The sequence below is a fragment of the Maniola jurtina genome, chromosome 18 (genome assembly GCF_905333055.1).
Source record: "Maniola jurtina chromosome 18, ilManJurt1.1, whole genome shotgun sequence".
Classification (NCBI taxonomy): Eukaryota; Metazoa; Arthropoda; class Insecta; order Lepidoptera; family Nymphalidae; genus Maniola; species Maniola jurtina.
Genome location: NC_060046.1, coordinates 7,763,207 through 7,774,900, shown reverse-complemented (window position 1 = coordinate 7,774,900; position 11,694 = coordinate 7,763,207). Strand labels below are relative to the sequence as shown.

General features: G+C 36.1%; 1 protein-coding gene across 4 annotated transcripts in view; it reads left to right on the top strand.

Annotated features, from left to right (window-relative positions):
- LOC123874357 (tyrosine-protein kinase CSK) overlaps positions 1-11,694 on the top strand; it is a 31,225-nt gene that overhangs the window by 6,463 nt on the left and 13,068 nt on the right. For all 4 annotated transcript variants that reach the window (XM_045919640.1, XM_045919642.1, XM_045919641.1 and 1 more), the window contains exons 2-4: positions 6,988-7,078; positions 10,499-10,615; positions 11,101-11,181. In XM_045919640.1, coding sequence (XP_045775596.1) covers positions 7,031-7,078; positions 10,499-10,615; positions 11,101-11,181 — 246 coding nt within the window. In that variant the 5' untranslated portion in view covers positions 6,988-7,030. The remainder of the gene's footprint in view (positions 1-6,987; positions 7,079-10,498; positions 10,616-11,100; positions 11,182-11,694) is intronic.

Here is an 11,694-nt window from a genome sequence, read left to right as displayed (position 1 = left end):
TATAATACGTCCTTATTCCGTTAACTACACTACTCCTTCCAACATGTTTGATCTTCGGACACCATTAAACGTACAAGGATCAAAACATATGTAAAGTCTGAAGCAATTAACCGAAGTGCATTGATACCCTTTTGGTCGGTTCCTACTCCATTTGGAGATGGTAATGGGGTGAGTCATACATCCCACGTACATCAATACAAGCAAGGCAGTTATGCTTTGACCTTGTACATATGTATAAACTGCGACGATGGCTATCTGCAAATCACCGCACGAAGATCAACGTCTCCAATTTACATAATGAATATTGTAGAGAACGTGCCATCGTAATAAACAATAGACCATACTTTCTTTATACGCAAGGTACTAATACTAATTTCTAGTCCTTTGATAATAATTATTATTATTCAACTTACGGATTAGGAAGACGAAAAAAATTTCAAAAGAGGCAATCAATCCGCAGCGCAAGTTCTTGCTCTAACAATGTTCAAAATATGTAGATCCTAGATTGTTGTAATTAGTTTGTGATTGTTCTTAATTTTCTAGTTTTCCTGCCTACTTTTAAATTACTTGTATATATTACAGATATTATACGATAGTTCATTCAAAAATGGCGATTTACCACGTTTGAGTAAAAAATCGTAATAATAATTGTATAAGGTGTTCTATCAATTTGTAATACGAAGTACCCAATCATGAATTATTTAATAACGGACGGAGTATTTAGTAACATGATTAGGGAAAATTGCTTACATATAAGACTCCATATTTAACGGAAACATAGGAAGTGATAAAGAGTTGTATTTTCCTTTTATAAATGCGACCATGGAGGGAAGGAAGCGGTTGCATTAAGGTCAGTTCAATTTACTCAGTAGTTCTTCGCATTCGTAAAATCAGCCTTAGCAGAAATTGAACGATTCAATAACTTAATATTATCATGATTATTTGCAACATTATAATATATATAATAAATATATGTATTATATATATTACTTACTACTTTATTGTTACAGTAAGAACACGTTTGTAATAATTGTTTGTAATTTGCTAATAAAAGTAAGTACACGCATTGCTTCACACATTTATATAATATGTAATTGTATATTTAGATTAAAATCCAAGTTCCGGGTACGCACTACTGAAATAAAATTCAACTGTAAACAAAATCCTGTTAACATAAACAGCGGTCTTGTGGACACGTTCATGGACGATTAAATGCCGCATTTTGTACATTATATATCGCATTTAATTTTTTATTTTATTTAATATATCCCATTATTATCTCATTTAAATATTTTGTGGTCACAAACGTGTATTTACCTGCTATATTATTTTTAAAATACAACAAATAATAAAAATATAAAAATGACCGCCATGAAAATTTAAAAAAAATACCGGCCAAGTGCGAGTCAGACTCGCGCACCGTGGGTTCCGTGCTCGGGTATTTTTTTTCGACATTTTGCACGATAAATCAAAAAAAATAAAGTATAAAGTAAAAGTATAAAAATAAATAATAACCTGTTTTAGAATGTACAGGTAAAGCCCTTTCACATGGTACCCCACTTGGTATAGTTATCTACTATAAAAATTGAAAATACTAACTATTTGTTCATGAACACTTTTTTTTTGTGATGCTACCACAAATTCACGGTTTTCGGATTGTTCCTTTACTTGTGCTATAAGACCTATCTGCCTGCCAAATCTCATGATTCTAGGTCAACGGGAAGTACCCAATAGGTTTCTTAACAGACACGACAGACGGACAGACACAACGAAGTGGTCCTGTAAGGGTTCCTTTTTTCCTTTTGATGTACGGAACCCTGAAAATTAAAAAGTGTTATTTCGTGTGGTCGGATCAGAACCCTTCGTGTGCGAATCCGACTTACGCTTGTCCGATTCTTTTGAAACGTTTTCTATATAATGCTTAAAATGCTGTTAATTAAATATGTTTTATAAAAATATAAATTACCGAGAAAAATGAAATTCGCTATACATATTATAATAAATAATTCATTACGTTTTATTAGATAGCTTGGAGTTTTTGTGTAATTAATTAATTTATCAATCAGTTTCTATATAGCCAAGTAGTTTTTGTTTTATTTAACCTGGTTAGGAAAATCATGTTCTTATCTTCTGTTATAAGGAAATTTTCGCACTTCTACGTTTTTATAGACCCAGTTGTGACCAGATGTGGTAATATTGCTGACATCTTTGTTTACTTTAATACCGGTTCCATAGTAGAGCAAACGGCTCTCATTCGACTTAGCATCGTGGTCATTATTACATCAATGTATGTTAAAAGTATGCTTATGTTTCGTGTCGAAGCCAGCAACGATTATGCAGTGTGTGTACTAGAATCCGTCCTAAATTGCTACCTATTCTTTACCTTACCTGTTCTTTGTAAAATAACACAAATCGGCTACTTTGTAGAGTGATGTGTAGAATAAATACCCTTCTGGCGTTCCTACAGTGCCTGCCACTTTAATTTGAGTACATACTTTCAAGGCAATAGTGATTCTATATTTTTTGTGTCATTTAAGACTAAGCTTTTTTGCAACTACACTGTTTTCTTTTATATTTTCTCTTGGCTCGCTAATTGAAAAATTGTAAGTTGTAGGGCAGAGGATGCGAAAAACAATGCCATTAATACGGTCAACGGTATAATAAATATCAATATAGTAAAGGTCATGCATATATCTTTAACTCTTATCGGATTCGGCTACTGGTTTACGCGGCTCCCATTCTTGAATCCGGCTCTCCTGATATGGGACGAGGCCAATGTGTCACCAGCCGTCCCATATTATAAGAGTGTCCTCGTTGCATTGCAATCAGTTAATTCATTATGTCTCTTGCTATATAATCTAGAATGATTCTTCTTGGAACAATAAGAGCCGTTCGATGGGAACTTATCAACTCACGATAGCAGCGACAATACATACCTTACATTCTCTAAACTAAAGAGTAGATGAAGTCAGTTTTTTCGTGATTTCGCATAAGAAGCTGTAACTGTATCTAGTCTTTCACAGCACAGACTGGAAGGTCACGAGCATGACGGTTTGTGGTTTATCAATACACAGATAATTCGTTAACGTTGAGTTAACGAAATACTTTAGACGTCATGAGCAAATATTAATAAAATTGGCACTCAGCGCAGCGGGAGGCGTTGCTAATAGAGTAGGTAGGTAGGTAGAGAGGATGAAATGAAAGTGAAACGTGCGTAGAGTGGTCGTTCAACTCGGCACGCGTCTGCATCCTCGCGCGGCGCGCCGGCCTAAGGCGGTCTCTTTGCCCCTAGTGATTTCTATAGCTTGCCAGCTATTGTATCGCAAGGGTATTTTACACTAGTTGAGCTTAGGACGAGATAGACTCTGTACATGAAATCGATAAAAGTGGAATAATTTGGCGACATGTTTGTATCCAGAATTGTTATATTATGCCTCAACTCATAACATGTGTACAATCCCTGGGATTTGTAGGTAGTCCTAAAGCCTAATGTCCGGCGTAAAAGATTTTCTTTATTCCTTAACAATTTCTTTGCTCAATTCATTGTTAAGTCTGATACTTAATATGAAACGATATTTATTTATTTTTCATGTACCAAAATTGTAGTTACAAGTTATAATAAATTAAGCTAAGTACTTAGGAAATGCTTATCTCTAAACAGAGTTTTCTTCCAGCTTCCCGTTGCAGGTTGTGAGTAAGGTGCATTAATACGTAGCATAGGTCCTGTGATACTAGAATTATAATATAATTTATGATTCATTCAAGTGGTACATTAATATGAATTACCAATTGTTATTTAATAAACAACTTAACATACATAGTTTCGTTATCTCAGATCGTTAGTATCGGTGGAGTCCGTAGAGTTATGTTTTTTTTCTTTCAATCAATGTTTCTAGTTTTAAAATTATCTCGTATGTTCTTTTATTCTTATCCTCCATTTTTTTTATTGACTATTGTTTATAATTATTTGTCTGACATTATTATTATCGATACATACTTTTATTTTTAAGAACTTGAAAAATATTTGTTGCAGCCTTAGCATGAATCTAGCTGCGTTCAATTTATTTTTATGATTGCAAAAGGAAACAATTATGCATGACCGATGGAAAGAGCTTTATCACAATAATTATGTCAACATTTGACCATGAAGTGTCGTTTTAATGGCGTGATAAAAACAAGTTATCGTTTTGGTATGTAGAAAACGTTCCATTGCATAGCACGCGGCGCCGTTTACTAGTGCGCCGGCGCAGGCAGCTATGCACGCGGCAAAAACTGCCACTAATCACCGGAGCGCATGGTTATGCAAGCACTAGTAAAACATACGCGTGTTCGATTGAGCTCGTGTGGAGACTTATTAATTACTATATCCGCTCTAATGACATTATGAATTTACATTTTTGACCGATTAACCGATAATCCAGCCACTAGTCTATCATGCCACTGTAGGTACATTGCGACTTACAAACGCTGTCGTCTTGGAGTCGTTAGGTGGGTGCATTCAGTGGGTAATTTTGTGCGATAAAGCGACGGCGACATAAATTAATAGAAAGTAGAGGTTTAATATTATAGAAAATAGCCTACGCCACATTAACCACATCAATCGACGTCAACATTTAATCTCGATTTGGCTTGGAGAAATCATATATTCGCTTCTATAGGTTATAATGATGCAGTCAATATGACAACATAATCATTTCATATTTAATACCTGAATCGTATCCGTCAGATGTTATGTTTATAGGAGGTATAGATTCCTAGTTATAATATTTTACTTTGTTGTTTATTTGCGCATTGCGGTGTAGACAGTTGGCGGTAATTTAATATGCGTTTTCCACTCGACACGATATAACAGTATTGCGTTTCAAATACTAGCATAATCGCCTCTTTGTAGATAAGTACATATTTCACTCCGTGCTCATATTCCTCGCTAGCACATATTTTATTTTACTATTTTATTCAGATATAAATTAGCCCTTTACTGCAATATCACCTGGTGGTAAATGATGATGCAGTCTAAGATGGAAGCGAGCTAACCCGGAAGGAGTATGGCAGTTCTCATTAAACCCATACTTACTGCTTTGGTTTTTACATCGTTGATTACGTTGATTTATTCGTAAGTTTTTACGTAACATTGATCTAAGAAATACGAGTAGTGCTTCACTAGCTACATGTAAATATTTAACCGATCAACGGAAAATCTCTGGCTCTATGTGGTTTGTTTTCATAACAAGCAACAACGGCTTTCCTGTTTTTGCAAACGTTTATATAAATTACTTCATAAAAGCGTAATAGAAGTAGGACTCAGGAGTCACGATAGCGGACACGCCTGGCCGGCTGTACGATTCGCATGTTCTATATAACCGGCAGGAGAATGAGAGTGAATCAGCAGGGCCACTCCCACACAACACGCGAACTAATGCTCGCATTTAACTTTGTTCATTAGTTGCAGAATATAGCCAGGTATATTTGCTTAGCTTGACAAGATTGAGTCACCCGCCCGACGCCCGTTATGGAATTTTACTATTTTAAGATTCACTGAAATACTAACATTGTCAATTTGCACATATTATCATATCCCAAGCAATATTTGTATTACCTACAGTACCTAATATTTAAGTTTTTCTTCAGTGTTTTTCTACAACGAAAGATCCTAAATCACTACCCATATTATAAAAGCGCAAGTGTGTTTGTTGGTTTGTTCTTCAATCATGCCGCTGCGGATCGACGTAATTTTTTGTATAGATATAGATATAGACCTGGAGTGGAAGATCAAAGAGTTCTCACGGGATTTTTAAAAATCTAAATCTAATAACTAGCTAGTTTTGAGTTTGCGAACGTAACGTGATAAGTAGCCTTTCTATATACGCGTACATGTCGGCATGTACCTAGGTAGATACCTTTTGCTGTATCATGTGAATGAGATTAAGTTACTGACTTACTGTTATGCCGCGAAGGTTCACCGACGAAATGAAATGTTTCATCTTTACATTCAAAGCTCGTATAAAGGATAAACAAACAAGAAAAACTCTTTATGTGATCACAACAAAAACTTACCTCGAAACCTCTACTTAGTTTAATGTCAAAGGTAGGAGTAATTTTAATCTTTCCATTAACTTTCGAATAACTCAAAATTAAATAGGTACTTTATTAGATATTGCTTGATCCCTTTTATACCATGAAGCTGCAAATTCATAAGAAACTGTTTCATACGTTTTCATGTAATACCTACTATAAATACAGAGTAGGCGTATCACAGAGACATCCTTCTCGTTTCTACCTTTCATCTTAAACATGTAGGTGTTTTAGTGCACAACCCATTTATTTTGGGACATGTCCACTTGCGCCGTGCACGACGAGACATAATAACAAGGCGAGATCCAGATTTCAAGCATTATTATTGTTGTATATTTTTAACTTTTTTTAAAAGTAGTTGATTTCGAGTCAAATGATAAACCTGCAATACATACGCATTCCTGGGCCATTACTGCTTGTTTCAAGAAAATATTATTCGGAAGGTATAATTTTATAACCAATATACATGGGTGTCACGTTTGTTAACTTGAAAACTTACACTCTTAATCATTATCGACATCATGATCATCCCATAGCCGGCTCACTACTGAGCACGGGTCTCCTCTAAGAATGAGAAGGGTTTGGCCATAGTCCACCCCGCTGGCCAAGTGCCCATTGGCAGACCTCATACATTCTTGAGAACATTATGGAGAACTCCCAGTCATGCAGGTTTCCTCACGATGTTTTCCTTCACCGTTAAAGCAAGTGATGTTTAATTGCTTAAAACGCACATATCTTCGAAAAATTTGAGGTCCGAGATCAAGCCTCCGACTTCCCAAATTATAGGAGGTGGATCGACCGTCCACCTCCTATAATTCGGAAAGTCAGATCTCGATTAGGCTGTAGTGGTTATCAGGGCTCTTAATAAGGGTTCCTAAGTCCAATTTATTAAAGCAATCATTTCCTTATCTACAGATAATGAGGTGCACTTGAGGCGTTGAGGCTGTGGTCGCCCGGGATGAATTCGGACGTACACCGGCATCAGGCTCATCCGCCGCTTGCACAGGTAGGTGTAAAAACCACCATACTAATATTATTATTAATTAATATTATGTCTGTTTGTCAGCTAGCTTTTCACGGCCCATCAGTTCAACCGATTTTGACGAAAGGTACAGAAGCTTTTCTTCCCAGGAAAGAACATCCCCGGAAAATCAATAGTTCTTACGCGATTTATGAAACCTTAAATCCACGCGGACTCCAGTTGCGGGCATCATCTAGTAATACCATAAATGTGAAAGTATATCTGTCTGTCTATTACCTCGTCACAGCCCATCCATTAAAACGATTTTATTGAAACATTTGGATTTTCCCTTTACTTGTGTGATATAAGAAGTTGCTACCTGTCTTTCATGATTCTAGGTCAACGGGAAGTACCCTATAGCTTATGATCCCCTTGATGGGTCTTGAGTCTTGACAGACAACGGAGTGATCCTAAAGTTCCTTTTTTCCTCTGGAGGTACAAAACCTTAAAGATACTTAAAATTATGAATATAAAGTGTATAAAATAACTCAAGTAGCAAAACATAAATCCAAAGATTCAGTGAAAGTGGACAACAACAACATACCATAACCAGGCAGCGGTGGCGCAATACCTAATAATACTTATTTGTAAAAAATTGGGCTTCACTTTCAGAATTTATGTGCAATTTTTATTTTTGCTCGAAAGTCTCCCAAGTCATACGAGTGCAATTACTTTATTCTTTTCTTTTTCTATTCATTATTTAACCAAATTTGCAAAAAAATATAATAAATGGACAAATTTAAAGAGTTGATCTCCAAATAAAAATTATTATTAAATTAATTTTCAATAACAAATGTCCAATGCATAATATACGTAAACTTTTTATCTTTGTATCTGTGAGTAGCTAAGTAGATGGAATTTAGATGGCGTAAGTCTTTCAGCTAACAGAGGTGCGGGTTATATTGCGGTATACTGGGCCCTGTCTTTGTGTAGGTATACTAGAATAATAGGTTATCGCAAGTTATAATAAGTCACGTGCCTAAGTAAGCCGCTTTTATGGCAAACAAGAGAATGATTGTTGCATTCCATGCCCATACGCTATAGTTGGTACCTAATCCCGCAATGTATCGTTTTCATTGTTATACTTTTTTCAAATATTATCCGACCATTTTTAGGATTCCGTACTGGAAGCTGCCAACGGGACCCTATACTAACCCTCCGCTGTCCGTCCGTCCGTCTGTCAGCGGATTGTATCTCGTGAACCGTAATAGGTACAGACTTGAAATTTTCACAGTATGTGTATTTCAATTGTCGGTATAACAAATTATTTTTGAAAACCTTAGGCTTCCAAGACGTCCTGATAATAAAACAACTTCGACTTGCCAACGCATAAAGAGATCGCAGACGATAACATTTTAGACTTAAAAGCTCAAGGTTAAGCTTTCTTTCATGTCTCACTTTATTTAAAGGTTTCTAATAATATTTTACAACATCAAATCAGTTCATTAGTACCTACCTACTTGTATCTCCTCAAAAATGCCTCAAAATTATTTTGTTCAGTAAATTCAACCTTCAAATGTAATTGTCCGCTAAAATTAAACTTAGAACAAAGCACATGAATAAGATCCGTGTGAATTTAAATCAGAGATTTAAATAAATAATGTGGAAATGTTGTTGCCTGCGAATTCAAAGGAATACCTATTAGTGCTGGTACTCTTTACAATCTGATCTCCGCTTCGTCGTAAAAACAAGGCATTCTACTTTCGGTCACTTCAGAGTGTCGAGACTTTTTCTTGAATCAAGATTGAAAAAGTACATATGTAGTTGGTTTTTTTCTTGAATCAAGATTGAAAAAGTACATATGTAGTTGGTTAATTATTATGTTTATAAAGTAGGTATCTATTGACTTTGAAAACTGTGAGCATCACATGACAAAAACTTATAAAGAAAATTACGGTTGTTTACGTTGCATGAGCAATTGTTACTATTAAAGTTATTTTGCAAATCGTCTGCTCTTAGGGAAAACTATTTTTTCCACGAACCTGCAATCTGTATGTAATAATGCTTATATAGTAGCTACCTATCATTGAACTACCAGTTTGTGTTTTCCACTCATTTCATTATAATTTACATCGTTTCATTATAACTGCAAATGACTGATCACCGATTCCAAAAGAAAAAAATGACTGACGAATATACGCACAGCTGAAATCGCGGATCTAGATATAACGTAGTTTACATACAGGTTCTCTCCAAAACGTAGATTCTCACCAAGCAAGTGTTTTGAGAAATTCAAACTTCGCGGGGAAAGCTAGTTAAAATATTATCTAATGGTCGATTCAAAAGAAATTGTACATTTTTGTGAATTTCAATAAGGATGGTTAGGACGTTCGCCTCTTAATTGGAGGTTGAACTTTTCGGAGTTATGTGCGTTTTTTAAAGTAGGTAGGTAATTATATATCACTTGTTTTAACGGTGAAGAAAAACATCGTGAGGAAACCTGCATTCCTGAGAGTTCTCCATAATGTTCTCAAAAGGGTGTGAAGTCTGCCAATCCACAGTTGGCCAACGTTGTAGACTATGGCCAAAACCCTTCTCACTCTAAGAGGAGACCCGTGCTCTGTAGGTAGCCGGCGATGGGTTGATCATGATGATGACTGCATAGCCCCACAGTCCACAGCAGGTGATTACATAACACCACTTGAGCCTGTTGGCTAACATATGCTGGAATCCTTTAGGCGCCGCGCCGCCGCGCCGGTCCGCACCAGGGATGCGCATTATTGCGACAGAAAAAAGCAGTTTATATTCTGACTTCAGCAAACATTTCTGTTGCGCTACAAAAACAGGGTGACCTCATCAGAGCAATAAAACTATTCCATTCCATCAGCCTGTATGCGTCTACTGCTGGACATAGGCCTTTCCAAAAGCGCGCCACCAAAGTTCACCAAACACGGTTCTCCGCCTTCCTCATCCACCCGCTCCCCGCCACCTTCTTCAGGTCAACGGTGAATTAGAGTATAATGCGTACACAAGTGTAAATTAAAAATTTATAACACCCCCGACAAGTGAAGGTTACAGTAACTAGAAAAGAGCTGATAACTTTCAAACGGCTGAACCGATTTTCTTGGATTATAGCTAAGGACACTCTCGATCAAGCCACCTTTCAAACAAAAAAAACTAAATTAAAATCGGTTCATTAGTTTAGGAGCTACGGTGCCACAGACAGATACACAGATACACACGTCAAACTTATAACACCCCTCGTTTTGGGTCGTGGGTTAAAAATGAGATCCCACTCGCCATTTTAACTTGATGTGTCTGCTGTCATGTCAAAAGTACGATTTTAGTCCTTAATTTAAAGGTGATTTTGACATGATAGTTGACATATAGAGCTAAAATTGCGAGTGAGATCTCAAAATGTACGCACTAGCATTTGTGTTCATGTATTATTTTTCTGTGTTGCAGCACAGTGTTCATGGTGCGCAGAGCGTGGGTCCGTGCGGCTGGTACTCCGCGTCGGCTGCGCCCGCGCCCACTGCCCCTGCTCGCTTGAAAAGAGCGCAACCACCGCTACAGCTACCTGTCAGTACATTATATTATCACAGTTTTATGAAACCAAGTTTTTTGTAAAAGTGTTCCGTATCTATTTGCTCGTTATTCTTACGCCTCTAGTACCTACTGAACTGAACCTATTCCTACATAAGATACTTTTATAATTTTATAGGATATTTATTATTATTCAATCGGGTAATTTACCTTATTTAATTATTTTTTTATTTTATTTTACTTTGTAAAATATTGTATTATTCGCCCTAGTAAATGACCTTTTTTTTTACTAAGGGCCGATTTTTAAATAAAAATATTAAAATAATAAAATTCGTCAAATAACTTTTATCTGAAAAATAAATTTAAGGTTTTGACAGTTTTGAATAGGAAATCTGTCAAAACATCGAATAAAAGTTATTTGACGATTGAAAAATCGACCCTAAGTTAAATAACACATATCACAGAAATATACATATTTATTGAGCGGTTATTGTTTAAATGTAGTTATTATGTTGTTTAAGTCGGGCGGGGGAGTCGGCGGAAGCAATGGTCCTCACGCTCCTCTTTCGCCGACAGCTTTGCAGAATTCCGTCGCACATAACGTAAGTTTTATTTTTTACTAGCGAGCTGTCCCAGCTTCGCATGAGGATCTTATTACAATTTACGTAGGGATCTCTTAATTTTTTTGAAAATAAAATAAAGCCTTTGTCACTCAGGCTAATATAGCTTTCTACTGGTGAAAGAATTTTCAAAATCGGTTTTACTAAACTACTACTCTGTAAGGTTCGCGTAAGGTGTAATATTTTTTGAACAGTAGTTCCAGAGTAGAGAAAAAATAAAATTACACCTTACGCGAACCTCAGAAGGCGTAATCTTAGCGAAAACATATGTTGAAAAATAAATAGAGTAGGTGCTTTTGAATTAATTAAATGAATCGACCACATGTTTGGAATGCTCACGTAGAAGGGAATTTGTTCAAGGAGAATTCAGTAAAAGTACAAGTTTCATATTTTGTTTGTACATACCGCCCCTTTTGTATCATATGATATATACATATTTACTTCACAAAAAATAGGTTAGTTTGATGATGAGGTTTATCTAATGAGGAGATTAGG